The 25,971-nt window shown below is 39.2% G+C and overlaps 1 protein-coding gene across 2 annotated transcripts in view; it reads right to left on the reverse strand.

Annotated features, from left to right (window-relative positions):
* LOC124619201 (poly [ADP-ribose] polymerase tankyrase) overlaps window positions 1–25,971 on the reverse strand; it is a 301,869-nt gene that overhangs the window by 200,606 nt on the left and 75,292 nt on the right. For both annotated transcript variants that reach the window (XM_047145420.1, XM_047145419.1), the window contains exons 3-4: window positions 25,306–25,609; window positions 10,867–11,120 (exon numbers count right to left, since the gene is read on the reverse strand). In XM_047145420.1, the coding sequence (XP_047001376.1) occupies window positions 10,867–11,120; window positions 25,306–25,609 (558 nt within the window). The remainder of the gene's footprint in view (window positions 1–10,866; window positions 11,121–25,305; window positions 25,610–25,971) is intronic.

A 25,971-nucleotide genomic window follows, 5' to 3' on the forward strand; every position in this document is an offset into this window, starting at 1 on the left:
GAACAATGACACATTTGTTACTTGTTATTAGCCACAGGTGAAGTGAATGGGGTGGGAAGGGCGGGGGGTGGGGGGGTGGGGATGGGTTCACCATTTTTACAATAAATGGGCTTAGTGCAAATGACTCCAGGCAGTAAGGCACTGTTTCACTTTGTGAAAAAAAGCCAGTCCGATTTTATTGCTAATGCCAAATTAGTGAGGTTTACTGAATTACTTCCACTGTTCAAAATAATTTTTTGACTTTCATCATCATTACATCATTTCCAAATGTAGGCATCAATCTAGTATTTTAAGAACTTTTTAAAAGTTTGTTTATAATTATGTCTCTCAATTGTAACTACTAGTATTTGCACCTTAAAGAAGGTAGCTGCCTGGGACATAGAAGTTCAGTCAGCCAGTCCAGTAGTAATACTTTGACCCTTGCACAATGGAAATAATTACTCTTATAGCATTCAAATTAAAAACAAAAATGTCAAACTTAAAGATGATTGGCTATGTTACTGGTTTCCCTAACCTTTCGCAAGTTATATTTGAATAAACTGCTATCCCCCGCATAGAGGAAATACTGAGAGACACGCACATTTATTTAAAAGTAAGCCAGGATATCGGACAAAGTCCTCCATCGGTTTTAGGAACACACACACACACACACACACACACACACACACACACACACACACACGCGCGCGCGCACGCGCCAACTGTCATCTTCAGACACTGAGGTCTGACTGATTTTCAACTGTAATCGTGCTACATCACTAACACCCAAAGGTCACTGCCACACTTCCTGCACAAAATAATGTGCAAGTTTTAACAGTTAGAAAGCTTACATTTTAGAACATAGCTTAAAAGGTCTATTTTGAACACGAACACTCATGCCCTCTCATGCTCTTGCTTGCGAACAGAGTAATTGCAGCATAGTGGGGAGTGAGCAAATGTGAGTTCATCATGACATCGCAACAACATGGGAGAACAACAAACAGTGAAATAGGGAAGAATAAGTTTTGAATGCAGTGCCATCTTATAGCAGCAATGATGAGTCAATATTGCTTAACACTGACAATGTCTCCACATTTCAATCCACAGGGTGAGAAATGTTTCCTTTTTGCACAAAAGGATGGGTTGACAAAATGTTTAGTGTGCCATAAGGCACTGAATACTTTCAGGAAATTCAATTTACAAAGACACCACATATCTTACCATGTCAAAGAATATGAAAATGGAAAATGTGAAGTATCTGAGTGTGTACAAAAAGTTTTAAAACTCAAGAGGAAGCTCCCTGAAGAGAAGGTAGAAATATCAAGTGTGTGTGTGTGTGTGTGTGTGTGTGTGTGTGTGTGTGTGTGTCACTCAAATGAGTTACAAAACTTCACTAATTTTACCAAAGTCCTCGTGGCCTTTGAGGGATGATGATTTAATAAAACAATACTTGGTAGTTACAGCTGAACATATATGTCAACTTCAGGTACAACAATTTTGTACGGTAACATGACAGTCACATGCCCAACACAGATTATCCCAGACGGCCTTCAGAAACAGTTTGCAAAATCTTAAAAGAGTTTTTTGCATAGTCTTTAGCACTCTATGTGTAGATATCACTTACACAAAACTGGATGTCACAGTCCTAGCAGCAATGAAGAAAGTGTAGAGAATGGAGGTCTGCCATGGAATTTAGTAATTTACATGCCTCCAGGCGGAGTGCCAATCACGTCAGGAAATAAATTGGCATTTGTGGAGCAACTGCGTGGAAAAATGAAAAAGCCTGGAACCGAATTCATGCTGATCTGCACTTTGAAGTAACTAATCTAAAATGCAACAGGGAATACAGAGAGATTCTATATTTCTCCAAGCATTTCCCTCAGGATTAATTTCCTCATTTAAACAACACTCCACACTGATTGCCACCCTATTCCTTGTGATGATGGTGAGGGTACAGTACTTGCTGCTTACAGACCTGCGCTAATTGTCTGCTTGTAGAACACATTTCCTGTGAAGCCCTGCTTTAGAATGAAAATCAGAGATTTACAGCCATCAATGACTCCACAAATATGCTATCTGCACAAAGAGAAAAGTTTTCATTTACTGATACTCACTTTTAAATTTACTATCAGAGTTCATGTTAATTGAATGTAAAACAACAAAGATCCAACTTGCAATGATCTATGATGTCACGTACTATGTCAGAAGCAGGTACTTTTTCTGCCAAAATGAAGGAAACAGGCACAGGAAATGTTTCTCCAATGAGAGCCTTGCATTTATTGGGTGTCATAAGCAAGAAGGAGACAACTACGGAGACTGACAATGAACAGTGAAATGAAAAGGGTACTTCTATTATAATTAATCAATCATGTGCATATTCATACAAGTGGATTTTCTTTAAGTATAAAAAGTTTTTTAAAAAGTTTCTCATATTTTTACAGGAAATGATAACTGGCAAAACTAGAAGTCCAAACATGTGTCATGAACAAATCATTGCTGATGTGTGGGACATTTTTCTCATGTCGAGAAACTCAATGGTGTACCCCGTCGTCCTGTTGACAGTCAATTCTTATTTCTAACTTGCTGTGTTTGCCTCTGTACTTAGACCTGTGACTGTGATGCTGGAGTCAGACATAGCACTTACAACAATAATTCTGGAGTCGGACATAGCACTTACAACCATTTCCTGTATCAGCCATTCTGTACATATCACACCGAAGCTGTGCTGGTACCGGAACAAGAGTAATTGTTCCGTGGAGTGTGAACAATGTAAACAGTAACATATAGTCCTATTATTTCACATGCAAAAAGGTGGTCATTGGTTTCTGCTGTATTTAACCTAATGGCAACAACACTTTGGAGATGTATGACACAGGAGCTATGTTGCACAAATTATACTCCAAAAAGATGAGCAGTGTAGGACTTACATCCACCATTTCTCAGCTTTTTTAATGTATTGTAATGTTTGTCTTATGTCCATCATCTGTATAAAGGTACTCTATGATGCTCATACTACCATGAAAAACGCAGATGGCAGATTTTGTCATTTGTATTGTCGGGAAAGGGATACAGACAACACTGAGTGTTAGTTGTTACATAGCACTGACATTCACCTTGTTACCACGTGCTGCACCTCAGAAGGTCAGGTCACATGCAGCACAGAATGCATCAATTGTTGTCTGCTACTCACCTTGCTTTTGCAGACAAGACCATTTGCTGTCTGTCTATGGGAAGACACTAGGAATGTATTTTTCTTGATGACAATACACAAAACAGCTGCATCCAATGTCAAAATCTGAACAAAATTAGGAATGATAGATGAAACGTACCTTTATTTTGGATTATAATAAAAACAAGACCGGTGTGAACTACAGCAACTCATAAGAAAAAACCTGATGTAAACAAACACAAACGCAATGATTGGTCAGAAGCCGTAGCATACATACACTGGTGTTGTTACACTCTTAGAAGTATGTCCTACTTACGTATTAGATATCTTATTATTACATTACGTTAAATGAAACTTAAGATATTCAAATGTATTGACAGCCATCAAAGTTTTTCTTTATCACACTTTGGCTACATAGTCTTTATTTGAAAAATCATGTACAGTCACAGCCTCTGCAGCTTTGGGCTCCGATTGTCACACTGTTAATGTGCAGTATGAAAATGGGTGAGGCTGCTTTCTCTTCTGTGGTGAAACACGCATGTCTTATACAGCCAAAAAGTGCTGAGAAATAGGCTGTTCTAAATATTTTTGATAAATTTATAGGGATAATCGGCTTTGAATTTTACCAGCGCTGTATGTGTTGCAGTTGAGACACAAAGCAACAATGAATGTGTAGTGCAGTCGGTAGCGTAATGGAAAAAAGAACTAAATTCAGGCAATGGTTCATTCATTCAAATCTCCCCAGTATTATTTTTTTCCCCTCATTCAGTTTGAAATACCTAAATCCCGTAATTATAAAATATCATCACTTTTTATGAACAATGCACGTCTTCTTGCTTCTAATTACATATTGGACGCGAAATTCCTGCTTCCATTTCAAATACAAATTGTAATTATTGATGTTTTATGTAAGACTGTTCATAAAAGTTGCTTAAATTAAGAAAACAATTTAATGTTGTAGGGCTAAATTGAAAAACCAAATCCTCTTTATTCGGACTATGTCCATTGTTTTATAACACAGAGGTAAGTAAGTATCGTAGAAATACGAAAATCAATCATTTTCACAGCATCAAGTGACTCATACAAATGCTGCATTTTTACATTTGCTACTGTACCGTTACAATATGAACCCAACAGAACTGATGATCTGGAGCCAAGTTACGGGATTTAGCCCAAGAAGTAACAAGACAGCTGAGTGCCAGACATACTGGAACTAACGAACGCAGCTTTTTCACATCACTGCCGAATGCTGGCGGGATATAGAACGGTTCATCATAAAACAAGAGAAAATGCTGCGTTTGGTTGGCTTCATGGATTCTGTTGTCGATAGGCTCGTTATCAACGTTGCAGGTGACACTTCCAGAACTGAAATGCATTTCTTGGATTCGGATAAGGAAGGAGCTGAGAGATTACCAGATGAATGAGTGTAAGTAATATCTTCAGTGTCTCCAGTATTTAACTATACAGTGAAATCCTTGAATACTCCCTCACGTTACACACAACTTATGCAGAAAAATTACCCTGTCATTAAGTCAGGAATTTTCATTATTCTTGTTTATAACTACAATAGTATGTTACCTAAAAATGATAACGTGTTGCAGTTTTTGTCTAGTGGTCTACGGAGCATATTGTGGGAGATTTGCAGCGTATTATTTCATTCGGCTTAAAAATTAAACATGATTCGAAGTTGTACTGCTCCTCTGTTCGTCTCTTTTAACGTGTTAAACTGCAGCTGGCCATGTCACTGCAGGCTAGTTGTACCAGCTGACTGGCCAGTGCCGTCCAAGTTAAATGTGCTGGTAACGCTATTGTCCCGTATTATCACTAAGTCGATGTGAGCATAGCGCACACCACAAAACGTACCCTCATTATTGTACTTTAAAGTACTTGAGACGGCTCGGCTGCAGTCCCACGTGAAACAGGTTCTAGCAAATGTGGAAGGATACGTAGTGCACTGTTTACACCAGGTTTACTCTTATGATGAATGGATTATAGCAAATTGGCAACTAACTTTTTGAGACAAAGCAAAGTAGTGGAAGAAAGCTTTCTTTTCACATTTTCATCATAAACTCCTATGTTTTTAAATAAAAAGTCAAGGCCTACTAGCAAACACCCTGTTGAATTCATTACTGAATTAGCAGTGGCTCTGATGAACAAAAAAGGCCTGGTTAATCAACTTCCACTCAAAATGGTTCACCTGTAAAAAGAGTAAGTGCAAGACATTTTCCTAAATTTATTCCATCTATAGTAATGTCCCCCCCCATGAACCATGGACCTTGCCGTTGGTGGGGAGGCTTGCGTGCCTCAGCGATACAGATGGCCGTACCGTAAGTGCAACCACAACGGAGGGGTATCTGTTGAGAGGCCAGACAAACATGTGGTTCCTGAAGAAGGCAGCAGCCTTTTCAGTAGTTGCAGGGGCAACAGTCTGGATGATTGACTGATCTGGCCTTGTAACAATAACCAAAACGGCCTTGCTGTTCTGGTACTGCGAACGGCTGAAAGCAAGGGGAAACTACAGCCGTAATTTTTCCCGAAGGCATGCAGATTTACTGTATGGTTAAATGATGGCGTCCTCTTGGGTAAAATATTCCGGAGGTAAAATAGTCCCCCATTCGGATCTCCGGGCGGGGACTACTCAGGACGACGTCATTATATGGAGAAACAAAACTTGCGTTCTACGGATCGGAGCGTGGAATGTCAGATCCCTTAATCGGGCAGGTAGGTTAGAAAATTTAAAAAGGGAAATGGATAGGTTAAAGTTAGATATAGTGGGAATTAGTGAAGTTCGGTGGCAGGAGGAACAAGACTTTTGGTCAGGTGATAACAGGGTTATAAATACAAAATCAAATAGGGGTAATGCAGGAGTAGGTTTAATAATGAATAAAAAAATAGGAGTGTGGGTTAGCTACTACAAACAGCATAGTGAACGCATTATTGTGGCCAAGATAGACACAAAGCCCATGCCTACTACAGTAGTACAAGTTTATATGCCAACTAGCTCTGCAGATGATGAAGAAATAGATGGAATGTATGATGAGATAAAAGAAATTATTCAGGTAGTGAAGGGAGACGAAAATTTAATAGTCATGGGTGACTGGAATTCGTCAGTAGGAAAAGGGAGAGAAGGAAACATAGTAGGTGAATATGGATTGGGGGGGGGAAGAAATGAAAGAGGAAGCCGCCTTGTAGAATTTTGCACAGAGCATAACTTAATCATAGCTAACACTTGGTTCAAAAATCATAAAAGAAGGTTGTATACCTGGAAGAATCCTGTAGATACTAAAAGGTATCAGATAGATTATATAATGGTAAGACAGAGATTTAGGAACCAGGTTTTAAACTGTAAGACATTTCCAGGGGCAGATGTGGATTCTGACCACAATCTATTGGTTATGAACTGCAGATTGAAACTGAAGAAACTGCAAAAAGGTGAGAATTTAAGGAGATGAGACCTGGATAAACTGAAAGAACCAGAGGTTGTAGAGAGTTTCAGGGAGAGCATAAGGGAACAATTGACAGGAATGGGGGAAAGAAATACAGTAGAAGAAGAATGGGCAGCTCTGAGGGATGAAGTAGTGAAGGCAGCAGACGATCAAGTAGGTAAAAAGACGAGGGCTAATAGAAATCCTTGGGTAACAGAAGAAATATTGAATTTAATGGATGAAAGGAGAAAATATAAAAATGCAGTAAATGAGGCAGGCAAAAAGGAATACAAACGTCTCAAAAATGATATCGACAGGAAGTGCAAAATGGCTAAGCAGGGATGGCTAGAGGACAAATGTAAGGATGTAGAGGCTTGTCTCACTAGGGGTAAGATAGATACTGCCTACAGGAAAATTAAAGAGACCTTTGGAGAGAAGAGAACCACTTGTATGAATATCAAGAGCTCAGATGGCAACCCAGTTCTAAGCAAAGAAGGGAAGGCAGAAAGGTGGAAGGATTATATAGAGGGTTTATACAAGGGCGATGTACTTGAGGACAATATTATGGAAATGGAAGAGGATGTAGACGAAGACGAAATGGGAGATAAGATACTGCGTGAAGACTTTGACAGAGCACTGAAAGACCTGAGTCGAAACAAGGCCCCGGGAGTAGACAACATTCCATTGGAACTACTGATTGCCTTGGGAGAGCCATTCATGACAAACCTCTACCATCTGGTGAGGAAGATGTATAAGACAGGCGAAATACCCTCAGACTTCAAGAAGAATATAATAATTCCAATCGCATAGAAAGCAGGTGTTCACAGATGTGAAAATTACCGAACTATCAGTTTAATAAGTCACAGCTGCAAAATACTAACGCGAATTCTTTACAGACGAATGGAAAAACTGGTAGAAGCGGACCTCGGGGAAGATCAGTTTGGATTCCGTAGAAATGTTGGAACACGTGAGGCAATACTAACCTTAAGACTTATCTTAGAAGAAAGATTAAGAAAAGGCAAACCTACATTTCTAGCATTTGTAGACATAGAGAAAGCTTTTGACAATGTTAACTGGAATACTCTCTTTCAAATTCTGAAGGTGGCAGGGGTAAAATACAGGGAGCGAAAGGCTATTTATAATTTGTACAGAAACCAGATGGCAGTTATAAGAGTCGAGGGGCATGAAAGGGAAGCAGTGGTTGGGAAGGGAGTGAGACAGGGTTGTAGCCTCTCCCCGATGTTATTCAATCTGTATATTGAGCAAGCAGTAAAGGAAACAAAAGAAAAATTCGGAGTAGGTATTAAAATTCATGGAGAAGAAGTAAAAACTTTGAGGTTCGCCGATGACATTGTAATTCTGTCAGAGACAGCAAAGGACTTGGAAGAGCAGTTGAAGGGAATGGACAGTGTCTTAAAAGGAGGATATAAGATGAACATCAACAAAAGCAAAACGAGGATAATGGAATGTAATCAAATTAAATCAGGTGATGCTGAGGGAATTAGATTAGGAAATGAGACACTTAAAGTAGTAAAGGAGTTGTGCTATTTGGGGAGCAAAATAACTGATGATGGTCGAAGTAGAGAGGATATAAAATGTAGACTGGCAATGGCAAGGAAAGCGTTTCTGAATAAGAGAAATTTGTTAACATCGAGTGTAGATTTAAGCGTCAGGAAATCGTTTCTGAAAGTATTTGTATGGAGTGTAGCCATGTATGGAAGTGAAACATGGACGATAACTAGTTTGGACAAAAAGAGAATAGAAGCTTTAGAAATGTGGTGCTACAGAAGAATGCTGAAGATAAGGTGGGTAGATCATGTAACTAATGAGGAGGTATTGAATAGAATTGGGGAGAAGAGAAGTTTGTGGCACAACTTGACTAGAAGAAGGGATCGGTTGGTAGGACGTGTTTTGAGGCATCAAGGGATCACAAATTTAGCATTGGAGGGCACCGTGGAGGGTAAAAATCGTATAGGGAGACCAAGAGATGAATACACTAAGCAGATTCAGAAGGATGTAGGTTGCAGTAGGTACTGGGAGATGAAGGAGCTTGCACAGGATAGAGTAGCATGGAGAGCTGCATCAAACCAGTCTCAGGACTGAAGACCACAACAACAACATAGAAATGTCGAAATGGCCTCACACAAAATCTCAGGTCTGTGCAGATCATTGCAAAGCAAGTCTCTGGGAAGGTGGCAGAAAAGATACTAGCTACTATTGTGAGGAATGTGACTTATGTCTTCATTTTACAAAATGCTTTGAAATTTTTCACACCATGGCAAATATAACGATGCAATTTCAGTTTCAAAAACTACATTTTCAACAGTTTTATTTTTGGTACCAACAACTTCTAATACTACCTGCATTTGGAGAGGCGGGGGAATTAATGCTGCTGTGAAAACTATATATCAATACAAGAAAGGTGTTTCTTTGCAGTATTTCATCAGAAAAACACTCTTTTCAAAATGTAATAGACTAACTTAAGTTGTATGCAGTAGAACCTGCTTTAAAAAAATAAAAAATAAAAATAAATTAAAAAAAAAAAAACCACAGTACTAGACAGCTAAACTACACCCTAGCTGCCCAATCCTCAAAAGGGTTAACACACAGGCTCGTCTCACATAGACAGAAAGTCATCCTCATCTGCACATTTCATCTGAAAAAATGATCTGTAGATTGTTTCTGTGACTTGCAGTTGTGGGACCATTCACAATGAAGATAAAAGATTGCAGCAGATCTCACACAGTTCACACACTGGATATGGAGCAGTGAGTTTTGGAAGTACACATGATGATTCTGAAACAATGGTATGAAGAACTGGTTCTGCTGAAGGCATTAACCAAACTCTAGCACAGCCAATACTATAGTGGTAGTGATAGTGGTGGTGGCAGCTTTCAACCCAAAGACTGGTTTGATGCAGCTCCACACTAGTCTAACCTGTGCAATCATCTTCCATCTCTGTGGAACTGCTGCAATCTACATCCACTTCGATCTGTTTACTTAGCCAAAATTGGATCTCGGGTCTATGAGCTTCATCTCCCCTCCCTTCCCCCTCCTCCTCCCACCCCCCCCCCCTCCCCCACATACACCGTCCATTACAATATTTATTATTCCTTAGTGTCTCAGGATGAGTTGCTGTTATGTGTGATAAGTTGGGTGGTGGTTAGTGTTTAACGTCCCGTCGACAACGAGGTCATTAGAGACGGAGCGCAAGCTCGGGTTAGGGAAGGATTGGGAAGGAAATCGGCCGTGCCCTTTCAAAGGAACCATCCCGGAATTTGCCTGAAACGATTTAGGGAAATCACGGAAAACCTAAATCAGGATGGCCGGAGACGGGATTGAACCGTCGTCCTCCCGAATGCGAGTCCAGTGTGCTAACCACTGCGCCACCTCGCTCGGTGTGTGATAAGTAGAACAGCCACTAGACAGAATTAATGTTATTCATATTTTGTGTGTTACAAGGCCTGGTAGGGTATATGGAGCCAAAGATTTACGATTTTTCTGAACCGGGGCAAAAACTTGTGCTTTATACACAATAGGGTACTATTCAATTTTCTAAGCCCTGTACAACAGTACTTAATAAAAGTGTTTAATGAGCAATGGATTAGTTGAGGTGGTCCAGTAGAATGGTCATCCTCTTTACTTGATCTTAATTCCTTAGATTTTTGGGTATTGGGACATTTGAAGGCATTGGTATATGCCACAACCAATGTACAACATGCTCACGTTACAATGCGTGTTATCAAATATGACGGAAGCCAGGTGTACTCTTTATTCTTTCAGGAGGGCTGAAGAATATGTAAGAAAGACAGATGACTATTGTAGGTCATAATGCACATATCTCAACAAGTATTCATATTTGAATTTTAGTTTACAGAACATTTTGTTCTGTCTTTGATCCATATTATCTTCCATAAGAATACGGGACACAAACTGTACACACCATAATACACCAAACAATAATCATGTAATTGTTACATAAGCACAGTTTTGTCACCACCCTCTCAACTGCTTTATTATTTTACTTTCTCTCATTTCACACATGAGTTTCATTTTAAAATTTAAGATAACAGAAACAATATTGCTATCTCTCAGCTGGATAATAATTTTATTTATATTCAATACCCTATTCTGTCATCTCTCTCTCTCTCTCTCTCTCTCTCTCTCTCTCTCTCTCTCTCTCACACACACACACACACACACACACAATGGTGTGCTAAAACATCACATTTACTCATACATTTGGAAACATTACACTGACAATTATCTTAAATAAATTTGTTTTTAACTTACAAGATAGTCGTTCCTGAAGTTCTCTTGTAGGAGCTACATCAATAGCAGATTTTGAGTGGCAGTTCAGGAGTGTCGGATCAGCTCCTTCACTAAGGAGCAGGGAGCAGACTTCTACACGAGACTTAGATGCAGCTTCATGTAATGGAGTGAACTGCCAGAGATCCATTGCATTAACATTTGCCCCATGTTTTATGAGCATTTCTGTTACTTCAAAATGCCCATAAGAGCAAGCATTGTGCAATGGTACAAGGCCACTGAAATAAAGAGAAAGTAAAATTTAAACCACAAGGCCAAACTGAGAAATAATTCATGAAACAAGTCAAAATATTTGAACAACTATGTGAAAATACAGTACATACCTGACCCTACAGGTAGGTTTTTCTGAATTCTAACAGATACAAAATTCTAAATGCTGGAGTTTGAGTGGTGGTGGTGGTGGTGGTGGTGGTGGTGGGGATAATGTCTTATTACCAGAAGCAATTCAATACTTGGTATTGAAATCTTATATATACACATTTAGCAAAACAGGTGCAATGGTGTGCAAGGGATGGTGTTTAATTACTACATCCTGAACAAGGGCAACCCCCCCCCTCTCCCTCTCCACATTTCCCCCCCCCCTCTCCCTCTCTCTCTCTCTCTCTCTCTCTCTCTCTCTCTCTCTCTCTCTCTCACACACACACACACACACACACACACACACACAAACACACACACACACACACACACACACTTTTTTATTACAAAGATAGAGAAATGTTTTGTGCAGTAAGCATCACATCTCCACATTGGAGCAGAAGTGTATCCCATGCAGCACCCCAGCTTTCTTGTGTCAGGGCCATTTTCTCTGGATGACAAGATAGGCATGTTTTTCATTGGCAGATCACTTAGAAGGCAACAAATTGAAAAACAGACTGCCCACAGAAATTCTAGTCCATCTTCTGCTAAAGTATTGCTGTAGAAAGTTCAAAGAAGCGCAGGTCGTCTTGTATTATTGTGAAATAGGGGTGAGAGTGTCACATGACACACAAGTTGGGATGACACATATTAAAACAAAGACATATTTTGCTCTGGTAAGATCTTTTCACAAAGTTTTGAAATTAAACTTTCTCCTTTGAATACAAAAATACTTTCTTGATGGCAACCTACATAGAGTGAAATGATGATCATAGTATTTGTTTTCCCTGCTGACTGTACAAGAGTGGAATTGAACAGAAATAGTGTGAAAGTGGATTGATGTATCCTCTGCCAGGCACTGAGGCGTGAACTGCACAGCAGATGTGTAAATGAAAACACAAATTTAACTGCCACTGACCCTGTGAATTTTATGAGGCCACCAGCTCTCAATCATTGTCCATCGCTGTCCAATGTAACTTAGCTTGTCATTCCTGCCTTATTGCTTCCAGTACAGGTTGTCAAGCTATATCACAGTTCACAATACTGTGTTCTGTACAAGGCATGTGTGGTAAGTAATGGCACCAAGTCCATAAAAATTGATTTTACAGATCATAACAATACAATGTATCAAAATTCTTGAAAATAGGACCCCTCTTGCATCAATACATTTTTGCCAGCTAGATTTGGAAGATCTGTAGGCATCATGGTGAATGATACCACTAGCATAGGAAAAGACATTGAGTACTGCCTTCACTATTGATCTGCTCATGTGTGCCTTCTTGGAGCATGGTGACTGCAAGGTGTGCCACTCAAAGTGCTCTCTCTCTCTCTCTCTCTCTCTCTCTCTCTCTCTCTCTCTCTCTCTCTCCCACCTCAGGTTTGTATTCAAAAACCCATGGCTCATCTCTAGTAATAATATTGCCCACAAAAGTACCATAATTTCAGCACAATTCTAAAAGTTTGGCATAAATGATTATTCTGTTGTTGGTAAAAATTTTCAGGATCAGTTTTGCACAAACTTATTCATCTCCAATTATTTGATTACAATCTCATGAACAATTGTTTTGGATATACCAGGAGTCAAAGGAATCAATCAGTTTTCATTGTTTGGTCTGTAATCAAAATTTCATGCACAAGTCACTCTGTCTGCACCTTTTGATGTTGAGAGATGTCCTAAAGTCATCATTGCTATCATTCTGGCCTTCCAAAAATGCCCTCTGCCACCACAGCACTTGCCCTTTAGACACACATTCATTCTCAGGCATTGGAAATGTTTCAACAATGGGCTTCCAAAGTCTCAAATATGACTGTTTACGTGGACAGAGACACAAATTGACTCTGAATAGGTATAGCTTCCTCCCACGAACCATGAACCTTGCCACTGGTGGGGAGAATAGCATGCCTCAGCGATACAGATACCCGTACTGTAGGTGTAACCACAATGGAGGGGTATCTGTTGAGAGACCAGAAAAACTTGTGTTCCTGAAGAGGGGCAGCAGCCTTTTCAGTAGTTGCAGGGGCAACGGTCTGCATGATTGACTGATCTGGCCTTGTAACATTAACCAAAATGGCCTTGCTGTGCTGGTACTGCGAACGGCTGAAAGCAAGGGAAACTACAGTCTTAATTTTTCCCGAGGGCATGCAGCTTTACTGTATAATTAAATGATGATGGCATCCTCTTAGGTAAAATATTTCGGAGGTAAAATAGTCCCCCCATTCGGATCTCTGGGCAGGGACTACTCAGGACGACGTCATTATATGGAGAAACAAAACTGGCGTTCCACAGATCGGAGCGTGGAATGTTAGATCCCTTAATCGGACAGGTAGGTTAGAGAATTTAAAAAGGGAAATGGTTAGGTTGAAGTTAGATATAGTGGGTAGTAGTGAATTTCGGTGGCAGGAGGAACAAGGCTTTTGGTTAGGTGAATACAGGATTATAAATACAAAATCAAATAGGATTAATGCAGGAGTAAGTTTAATAATTAATTTAAAAAAAAAAAAAAAATAGGAGCGCGGGTAAGCTACCAAAAATAGGAGTTCGGGTAAGCTGCCACTAACAGCATAGCGAACACATTATTGTAGCCAAGACAGACACGAAGCCCTTGCCTACCACAGTAGAACAAGTTTATATGCCAACTAGCTCCGCAGAAGATGAAGAGATTGAGGAAATGTACAGTGAGACAAAAGAAATCATTCAGATAGTGAGGGGAGATGAAAATTTAATAGTCATGGGGGACTGGAATTCAATAGAAGAAAAGGAAGAGAACGAAAAGTCATAGGTGAATATCAAATGGGAGTAAGGAATGAAAGAGGAAGTCGCCCAGTAGAATTCTGCACAGGGCATAATTTAATCATAGCTAACACTTGATTTATGAGTCGTGAAAGAAGGTATTACACATGGAAGAGGCCTGGAGACACTGGAAGGTTTCAGGGGGAGGAGGAGATTAGTGTTTAACGTCCTGTCGACAACGAGGTCATTAGAGACGGAGCGCAAGCTCGGGTGAGGGATGGATGGGAATGGAAATCGGCCGTGCCCTTTCAAGGGAACCATCCTGGCATTTGCCTGAAGCGATTTAGGGAAATCACGGAAAACCTAAATCAGGATGGCCGGAGACAGGATTGAACCGTCGTCCTCCCGAATGCGAGTCCAGTGTGCTAACCACTGCGCCACCTCGCTCGGTGGGAAGGATTCAGATAGATTATATAATGGTAAGACAGAGATTTAGGAACCAGGTTTTGAACTGTAAGACATTTCCAGGGACAGATGTGAACTCTGACCACGATTTATTGGTTATGAAGTGTAGACTAAAACTGAAGAAACTGCAAAAAGGTAGGAATTTAAGGAGATGGGACCTGTATAAACTGAAAGAACCAGAGGTTGTAGAGAGTTTCAGGAGAGCATTAGGGAACAATTGACAAGAACGGGGGAAAGAAATACAGTAGAAGAAGAATGAGTAGCTTTGAGAGATGAAATAGTGAAGGCAGCTGAGGATCAAGTAGGTAAAAAGATGAGGGCTAGTAGGAATCCTTGGGTAACAGAAGAGGTATTGAATATAATTGATGAAAGGAGAAAATATAAAAATGCAGTAAATGAAACAGGCAAAAAGGAGCACAAATGTCTCAAAAATGAGATCAGAGATCAACCAGAAGTGCAAAATGGCTAAACAGGGAGCGCTAGAGGACAAATGTAAGGATGTAGAGGCATATAACCACTTGTATGAATATCAAGAGCTCAGATGGAAAACCAGTTCTAAACAAAGAAAGGAAAGCAGAACGATGAAAGGAGTACATAGAGGGTCTACACAAGGGTGATGTACTGGAGGGTGTAGTGGGACGAAATTGAAGCGTCACCCATCCACCAGTGTCAGCCCAGTTTGCAGGTGAATATAAGTTTAATTTAGTTTTGTTTATGTATTTTTGTAATATTTGTAATGGTTGTGAATTGTTTAAAGTTTTGTATTTTTTTAATGTTTCATGTACGGAGAGGGCGGCGTAACGAACGGAGACAGCATCTTCGCTGCCGGGACCAGAGAGAAAATTGCTGGCCACTATACGTCGCGGGTCGACAGCCAAAGAGCAACAGAAGATCCTATAACCGAGTTGTTGCGTCGTGCTTCTAAAAATCAAATAAATGAGAATTTGTAATGTTTTGTACAACAATGATATCATAGGAAGTTTAATCTTATTGAAAATGTTAGTTTTGTCTCGTCAAGGCTCAGGTTCACGTCTGTATGTAGGAAGATAATAAACTAGTGGATGCTACTAAAGTTGAAATACGTGTTCCGAGGATTTATTTATGAAGAATTATGTGAATGAATTAATAATATATTTGACAAGATTATTGAATTTTGACAGCGTTCATCGCGACTTTGAATCTCAAAAAGTTTATTCAATTTGGTTCTAATATCGATTAAATCAGATAACGTGAATCAATATAATTTCTGAAACAAACGACATCTAAAATTGAAAAAGTTTACGCAAAACAATTGGCCCGAGTGACGTAATTCTGTGCATACGACTCAGATGATGTTTTACAGTTTCATTCAAGAACCATTCTAAGACAATTTAAAAGGAATATAAATAATTTTGAAGTGGGTTGTAACTGACGTAGGTGACGAAGTCTACACATGGCCATATGTCGAAAGAAAATCATTTATAAGAAACTTACATCGTTACACTACAAGGGCAATATTATGGAAATGGAAGAGGACGTAGATGAAGATGAAATGGGAAATATGATACAGTGTGATGAGTTAGACAGAGCACTGAAAGACCTGAGTCGAAACAAGGCCCCGGGAGTAGCCAAATACCATTAGAACTACTGATAGCCTTGGGAGAGCCAGCAATGACAAAACTCTACCATCTGGTGGGCAAGATGTATGAGACAGGCAAAATGCCCTCATACTTCAAGAAGAATATAATAATTCCAATCCCAAAGAAAGCGGGTGTCGACAGGTGTAAAAATTACTGAACAATCAGTTTAATAAGTCACGGCTGCAAAATACTAAAACAAATTCTTCACAGATGAATGGAAAAACTGGTAGAAGCCAACCTCGGGAAAGATCAGTTTGGATTCCGTAGAAATGTTGGAACACATGAGGCAATACCCTACCCTATGACGTATCTTAGAAGATAGATTAAGGAAAGACAAACCTATGTTTCTAGCATTTGTAGACTTAGAGAAAGCTTTTGACAATGTTGACTGGAATATTCTCTTTCAGAGTTTGAAGGTGGCAAGGATCAAATGCAGGGAGTGAATGACTATTTACAATTTGTACAGAAACCAGACAGCAGTTATAAGAGTCGAGGGGCACGAAAGGGAGGCAGTGGTTGGGAAGGGAGTGAGACAGGGTTGTAGCCTATCCCCAATTTTATTCAATCTGTATATTGAGCAAGCAGTAAAGGAAACAAAAGAAAAAATTGGGGTAGGAATTAAAATCCATGGAGAAGAAATTAAAACTTTGAGGTTTGCCAATGACCTTGTAATTCTGTCAGAGACAGCAAAGTACGTGGAAGAGCAGTTGAAGGAATGGACTGGACAGTGTCTTGAAAGGAGGATATAAGATAAACATCAACACAAGCAAAACAAGGATAATGGAATGTAGTCAACTAAATCAGGTGATGCTGAAAGAATTAGATTAGGAAATGAGACTGAGTTTTGCTATTTGGGGGGCAAAATAACTGATGATGGTCAAAGTAGTGAGGATACAAAATGTAGACTGGCAATGGCAAGGAAAGCATTTCTGAAGAAGAGAAATAATTTGTTAACACCGATTATAGATTTAAGTATCAGGAAGTATTTTCTGAAAGTATCTGTATGGAGTGTGACCATGTATGGAAATGAAACATGGACAATACATAGTTTAGATAAAAAGAGAATAGAGACTTTTGAAATGTGGTGCTACAGAAGAATGCTGAAGATTAGATGGATCGATCACGTAACTAATGAGGAGGTACTGAATACAATTGAGGTGAAGAGGAATTTGTGGCACAACTTGACTAGAAGAATGGATTTGTTGGTACGACATGTTCTGAGGCATCAAGGAATCATCAATTTAGTATTGGAGGGCAGTGTGGAGGGTAAAAATCGTAGAGGAAGACCAAGAGATCAATACACTAAACAGATTCAGAAGGATGTATGTTGCAGTAGATACTTCGAGACGTAGAAGCTTGCACAGGATAGGGCAGCATGGAGGGCTGCATCAAACCAGTCTCTAGACTAAGACCACAACAACAACAGGTATAGCTTAATGGAGGAGTACACATTTAATTTCAAGAAGATGTCTCATCTATCCAATGAGTGGTTTCTTGGACACTTATTATAGAGGCTACCGAAATATGTGCGACAGCCAATCTTGTGAATGGAGATAGGAGTTTTGCCTTTCGTGCAGCACATTGACCTGTGCTAGAAGTAATAAGAAGGAAGCAACATACTGCTATTCATTGGGCAGTAAGAGGCAACAAGTGTAAGCAGCCTGTATTTATACAGGGCAGTCGACAAATTGTTGTGAAGTGGCTTCTGTGGTGATTTAAAAGTTAACTGACACAAATAATAGTATAACGAGATGGATTGTGAGGAACTGGGACTTCTGCAGAATACTGTAAGAGAGTATACCTCCCAAAATAATGTGGACTTGCTGCGAATTGATGCGACACAAATCCTGAAAAAATTTTATTGTACTGACATGCTTCAAAAATCTTCATTTGTATCACTCATGGGAGTCATTTTCTACTTCCTCAGCTGTTTGTTTTCCTTGTGTGTTTAACTTTGTTATAGCAGTCTCATCACTATCTTAATTGTTGTTTTCTTTCCCTACTGTTACAACACTGCTTTTCCTTATTTTCAAAGCTGTCCACTTCAGAACATGATATGCAGAAATTAGAGATCCCTTCTTCTTTACTTTCTCAAGGTACTCCCTCATCAAATGCATGAATTTGCAGGCCTGGCTGTGTAGCATGCTTTCCTCTCTTGTTTCACTTCATTTGTTGGAATTGCACGCAGGATACAATTTGAGACGAAATAGATATGCGTAAACACTAAGAGTGAAAAAATGGGAATCCGAGTTAAAGATAGTGAAGAACAGAACAGTTAAATGAAAAAATCTACTGTTACTTAAAACGTGTTCACATTAATTTTGTAACAATGTTGCTCTTGCTACCTGCTCAAGTGCCACCTGGTGGCTTACTGCAGTTGCTAGGTCACAAAACAGCACTATGGAACTGTTAGTATCACAGATTCATATGCCACACTATACATACAATTGCCCTGACCAGTTTGCTTGAAGTTAGCATTGTTTTAATTTGATCTCTATTAGCTCTGAATCACACAATTTCATTCTAACCAGGAGGGTAGATCTATAGTTCTCTTCTTGCCACTTCTCATTAAAATGGTGGGAACATTATAGAGATCTGCATCTGGTGTTTCTATGCACTTTAACTGCTTGGCGTATGTAGTTCCAGGAAAGTCTGGCAGATGTCAATGTAGGCATTTTGGATGGGAGGGAGCAACTGCATTCGACTTTCTTCACACTCACGGAAGTATCCTATACACAAATGACCTGACACTCTACCACTACTCCGATTACATGATTGTCCCTCAACTACCTGCTGCTCGATCATGGCACATAAACATGAGACTAAGTGTGAAACAGGAACTTGATTTGGAAGACCAGGCCTATGTTCTCAGTGCAAAAGGCTGTGGGCAGAGCAGTGTTCGGGAGAGATTTTCATTGGTAACTAATGAGAATGGAAATGGGTGTTTCCAATCCCTATTTTGCAGTGTCCAATCTAGACCGACAAAGTGTGCAGCAACAGGTAGGTAACAACTTTTCTGGTATGTATCTGCTGTAAATACACTTGATTTCTCACCTACAGTCCGGACAATGCTAGGCATCGTACTTGCCTGTATTCAGCTTGTCTTTCAGTGTTCTGTTCCACTCCCGTAGAATGAAGAAGAATGTCGGAGACATCCACCTGTATAAATTCTGTATGTTTTGAAGCTCCTGACATAAAGCACAAGATTCTCAATCTGATACTAATGTAAATAGATGAAAATCTTTGGTACACATTTCTACAAGTTTTAATAACAGTAACTTCCTCTGGAGCTGGTAATGCACTTTGTCATGTTCTGCAGATATGTGCTTTGAGATCTGGCATAAGAGAAGTAAAACAGGAATGCAGTGTGTATGGCACAGCACACACAGTCAATGTAATTTCCATCCTTGCCAATCACTAATGAAAATCTCTCCCCAAACATTGCTATGCCAACTTCTTTTGCATTCAGGATATGTATAACCATACTTGGAAAATATTACTTAATTTAGGAGTAAATCCCCAGCATCTTAAGATTTCATTTGTCACAGACCGAGATGCTAATATATGCAAAGGCAATGCAATCCTTTCAGCATACACAGGCATTACAAGTTTTGAACACAGCCCTGAAACAGGTTTTTTGTTGACAATTACTTGAAACATGAGGCTGCAGTGGTATATTCCATGATTTTTGCTGCCCAGCACACTTTCTGTTTCATGAATGAGGTTGCAGTGGTTTATTTTACGAATTACGCTGCCATACTGTCTGTTTCATGAAGAAAATGGATAATTAGAATTTGTTAAAGACAAGCTTGAAGCAAGAAATGGAGACTAGGTGGAACAGGTAGTTAGAATGTTACAGTTTGTAGTTAGGCAGTAAGTGAAAATCATGGAAATTCTTGCGAAGAAGGGCTTCTCCGAAAAATGTATTGGTACAACAACAATACTGCAAAAAAACACGTACACATTTAGACACATTCAAAGATGCAACAGTAGTGATAGAAGGCAAGAAATATCCTACAATTTAGTGTACTGTTAGGGATGCATAAACAGATAAGTCATTGCAATGCAGAGCATGAAGATATATAGGCACTTCACTTAAAACTTCCGGGCTGATAGACCGTGGTCGAAGTACGAAACTCTCCCCTGACATTTTGTCTCCAACTGCGGGAGACTTCCTCTGAAGTACAGCGGCGAACTGCGAAGAGAACTTGAGGAAGCGCTGAGTATATAGGCAGTACAGAGGGTGCCACTGTCGATCACGTGGCGTCTGCTATGAGATTGTCTCTGGTAATGCCAACATTCATGATAGAAAGTAATAGATTGTCGCACTTGCGGTGCAATGCTGACATCCAAATTTTATCCAGTTTAACACCTTCCTCTTTCCTGTTAAAATAATTACACTGTTTATCAATCTCGATAGCCTCTCTATACATGCATGCATAATAATGCGAGGTTATGGAAATGACGCTCTTCTCACTGAATTTTATTTCATGATCACCTTCCTGGTAAACGTGTTCCGCTACGGCCGATTTATCCGTGTGACCCAGGCGGCAATTCCTCCTATGTTCAACAAGACGGGCGTTCACAATTCTCTTTAAGGTATCGATATAAACCTGTCCACAACTACAAGGAATTTTATATATCCCCGGTGTAGTCAAAGGGTGTCTTTCATCTTTTGCTGATCTTAAATAGTCTTTTATTTTCCTGGTGGATGTGAAAATAGTTTCCACCGCACACTTTCTTAAAACTTTCCCAATACAATCTGTGACTTTACTAATGAACAGAAGAAAATCTTTGCCCTTGGGCAGATGATGTTCGTCGTTGCTCCTGATTCTCTGTCTAGAACACACACACTGCATCCACTAATCTGTGATGGAATATTATTTCCATGTATGCTAGAATAAAACTATAATGTGACAAACTTCTTACTCGGTTTTTATGATATTTACTTAGAGCTGCCTAGAGTGTGTTACCCATGCTCTCCAGCCAAAAAAATGAAGTCCCTGTTTTCAGAGAGGCCAGACTGTGGGCCATCTGATATTCAATCTATCAATGAGGTTGCTTTATATTTAACCACACTGGATAGTTGTGATGACGATGATATGCTAGACTGGTGGAAGCAGTTTATTTCTCAAGCTATCTATTTCAATGAGAAAACAGTTTTGTGTTCCAGCTGCAAATATAGCTAATGAAAGAAATTTCGGTGAGGCAGGGAACCATATCTTGAACAAATGAAGCAAAGCAGACTTTTTCTGAAATGATTCAACGATAACCTGACAATTCATGGTAATTTCAATGCCAGCAGAAAATAATAATAAGACTTTTTTTTTAATTTCTAGTTTGTTAGGTGGTAACATTTATGTTGATAATTTTAACATTACAAAAAGGATAGATTCCTACTCACCACATAATGGAAACATTAAGTCACCGACACGAACGATAGAAAGACTGCTAAAGTAGCAAGCTTTTGGCCAGTCTGGCTTCAGCAGCTAGAGACAATGGTCACGTGTGTGGGAGTTGGGTTTGCACAAATGTTTGTATGTATGCCATCTAATTCAAAAGTAGGCCTTTTGGGCAAAAGCTTCCTTTTTCACCTGTCTTTTTCCTGTGCCTCTCGGTAATTCAAAATTTCCACTGTATGGTGAGTAGCAAGCTATCCTTTTCATAATATAGTCATTATTCCATTCTGGACTTTCACTTTTTGGTAGATAATGTAGTTTTCCATGAAACTTTTAACCATTTCCAAACTTTTGTTATTGCCTAAAGTAATTTTTTTGCCTTATTCATCATAATGGTGTTGCAATTGGACAATATCATGCAATAATACATGTCTACAACATAACTAAATTGATCTGAAAGTAAATTACGAAGTACCACAATTTAGGCCAGTTAGACAAAATGAATTCTTTGATGCCACTTTTGGATTTGAAGTATCTGATACCATTTTAGTTTAGAAATGATTGATACATGGTTTCTGTTGAACCATGTGGTACACTAGAGTTCTTATTTGTTTACAAAATTAATGAGAACAATTCTGTCACTTAGAACTACGAACCATAACATGGCAGGAAGTTAGTCAACCTACTACATTCACTTTAAAACAGAAACATTAGTGGGAACATAATTTTCATGACAAGTATTTTTAGAAAACAATGTAACTTTCTATCTTTTAATTTATTCAAATCATAGTATATGTCACGTAAGTCATGAAATTTTATTTAAGCTGTTTCCAACTACAATGTTTTGTTCATTATGTAAACAGTTACCTTTTGTTTATGAAAATGTAGTTAGCTTCATGAAAAACATTTGTATTGAATGAAAAATCACTTAAAACAAAAACAATGTTTTATTGGAGTGCCATTCTGGAACATCCAGTATTTAAACTGTAATTATTTAACACATCTACTTTAACAGTTTTAATTCTTTAATTTTTCCACAAACAAAAACACAATTTTGCTGTTTTTATAAATGCTTTGGTCTGATTTTACTAGCAAGTGACTACTCAGCAATGTTTGGTTTATAATTAAGAAAATTTTTGTGAATGTAATCCTGTGCTGTGTGAATGTTCCATTTTAAGTCACTTAGTGAAAATGCTTAACATGGAATTATAATATATCCATTTTACTGGTTGCTGGATTCTGTGGCTGTGTATTATATTATTTTAAGAAATACAGCAACCAGCTACTTTTTATGAAATTTTATTATTTGATATAGATAGAATATATACACAAAAAAAGTGGCTGACTGTTGTATTTCTTAACTCCTTAACTTAAAACCCTGAGTTACCACATTTTTATTATTTTGATAGAAACTTAAAATTCTGATTATAGTCTGGCAACTTTAGAAAAGACTTTCGAGAGAATAAAATCCTGCTTATATCTGCTTCACCACTAGAGCTGCCGGCAGTCGCAGTTGTATGTGTCGTTGCTGTTCCTTTTTTGTGTCTAATGGCCACTCAACAGTGTGCCCTTATAATATTAAAAGAAACGAATATCGTTAAAAGGGATAAAACCGTTGACCCACTCATTCAATCACTCACTCCCATTGATCCACACAATCACTCCGTATCACATAATGTAAAGCAAAGGAGAAACAGTGAAAGGTACTGCACCTGGGTAGAAAATAGAAAGAAAACAACAGAGGAGCTAAAAGTACAGCACAGGGATATGTGACAGACTGACCACTTACAAAAAACGCAGGTCAGTCAGTCGACCTGTTAACACATTCAGAATATTTCCCTAAATGTTTGAAGACGAGTTGGACATATCACTAAACCTTAAAAGTCTCATCACATATTTTGATCACTGAAAATAGAGGGCACTTCTACTGGCAAACCTGGAGCTACCCTCTGGTCTGGAAATAAAACACAGTCTAGTAAAATGTGGTGCACAGTGACCTGTGTGCCCCAAGCACCGCACATTGGAGAATCATCGTGCCAGATCAAGAAGCCATGCAGAAGAGCGCTGTGGCCAACGAGAATACAAGTAAGGAGGGCCTCGAGTAAGGAGGACCCCATCCCGCCTTTGTGGCAGAAAGGAGGTATGCCACGGCCACATAGTGGGCTTTACTAGACACAGTTTATCATCTGCAACTTTCAGCTATTCATTCTCCCATCAATGCATGGCTGTGTACCGCAACAGCAAGGCAATAGTGTGCGGGGGGGATGGCACACTGAAATAACTGAGGGTCACAACACACCCCCTAGGCTGCTACATCTGCCCTTTCGTTCCCCGCATTGCCTGTGTGCCCTGGTACCCAGTCATGTGTGCACGAGGTTTTCTCTCTCGTGCGAATGCACATGTGTTTGCTTTGTTGAAAAAGTAATCATCTTGTGTTGAGTTCTGCCTGAAAGCTGTAACGTGTAACGGTCTTTTTATTATGCCTGTCTGCAACTCAATGGGTAACCTTTACGGTGAATAACAATCTGCCCTATCCCTAATGTTGTTGAATATTTTGCCGGCCGGAGTTGCCGTGCGGTTCTAGGCGCTACAGTCTGGAGCCGAGCGACCGCTACGGTCGCAAGTTCGAATCCTGCCTCGGGCATGGATGTGTGTGATGTCCTTAGGTTAGCTAGGTTTAATTAGTTCTAAGTTCTAGGGGACTGATGACCTCAGAAGTTAAGTCGCATAGTGCTCAGAGCCATTTGAACCATTTGTTGAATATTTTATCTTAAGATTCACCTTACCTATGAGAATAATACATGCCAAATTAGCTTTGAGTTTGCTAGAAGGCACTGTGAACTATTAAGATTCTGTCAATGGATAATGATTTAGCAGACTTAACTGTTAATCTGAAGAAAGTATTGCTTAATTGGGAAGGGAGGATTTTCTAGTTCCATCAACTGACATTAGTACAACATAAATAACACCAGCTCCCTCACCCTCCCCTGCTCTGCCCTCCCCCCTAAGCCTTGTTCAACCACAGCCTGCCAGCTCCAAATATTCATACACATGCACACAATACTTGGGAGTGGCACGTTCAAGTGAGTATGAAAGAGCAAAACACTAAATTCAAAGACCGTTAGTGAAAACGCTCAACCAATGGGTATTAAAATTTAAGCAATTATTCAAGATGAGGGTAATATAAGCAGTTACGCATAAATTGCTAGTGGTTGCTTTTTCTGAGAAAAACAAAAATTGACTCCTATGACAACACTTAGGAATGGTGAAATACCTTAAAGTATATGCTAATTACATCAACCTGTACTGTGAATACTGACTTTTTTTCAAGCAATTCCAGTACTATTTTATTATGCTCTTTCCTAACATTAACACTTCTTCATTCTATTCATCTTACAGCTCTTGTTTATAAGCACCAACTATTTTGAAACATTGCACAGGTATTGTTTTAGACCTGCTTGAGATAACAGTCTGGTTTGAAACTAAAGAACACTTTGTGTGAAATTATGTTCAAAATAGCTGTACTTCGCGAGTCTCACAAAATTAAAAAACACAGTGCATGCAGTAACATCAACACTTCCCTCTTCAAATCTGTAGACATAGGATTTGAAGAAGACCAGAAACAAAGAAATTACGAGGAAAGGCGGTATATGTAGACATACAGGGGAACAAAATAAACAAGTTGCTGATGAATAAACTTACAATACTGTACAATGTAATAAAATATCATAGTCATTCTGAAAATATATTCTGAACCTGGAAATGCAGAACAAAATTATATCACATGATAAGCAATTCAGAATATGCTTGAAATAAAAATCTCCTGTTTTACCCTTTATCCTTGGCATGCACATCAGCTCCATTCTGCAGTAAAAGTTGAACTACACGTCCTCGATTGTAACCAGCAGCTAGGTGGAGGGGTGTTGAACGTCGGCCATCACTGGCATGGCAGTTAACATTTAACGGATTGAGCAATGCTAAAAGCCGATCCTCGGCACCTGAGCGTGCTGCTTCCAGAAGTTCTTCCTTATGGTAGTCTCCCGTGAGTACAGGTCTCGTTGCACTATCAGCAAGCTCCAATGCAGTTTTACCTTCTGTATTACGGATTGAAGCATCTGCCCCATGCTGCAGTAGTGCTGCAATTAAAGGACAATTCTGTGACTTCTCTTCAAATATCCACAGCAAAAACGAAAAATCTGCCAACACACAAATAACTGAATTCAACATATTTTAATACAGAGTATACATCCTTATTACAATTCTAGAGATTAAAGAGCCTTTGAAACTGTACAATATGTCATAGTGCCAATAGGAAATTGTAGTGACACTTCGGTCTTGTTAAAAGGGCAAAAAATAAACAGTTCTTCGTGTAGGGAGTGTGAAAAGCGAGTGATGAAAGGTGTTTTGTGCATAAAGTGCAACTTCTTGTTACATGAAAAGTGCAAGAAATTTGAAATTCATCAATGATGACTTTTCATGGAGATGCCACGGCTGTTTA

The sequence above is a fragment of the Schistocerca americana genome, chromosome 6 (assembly GCF_021461395.2).
Source record: "Schistocerca americana isolate TAMUIC-IGC-003095 chromosome 6, iqSchAmer2.1, whole genome shotgun sequence".
NCBI lineage: Eukaryota > Metazoa > Arthropoda > Insecta > Orthoptera > Acrididae > Schistocerca > Schistocerca americana.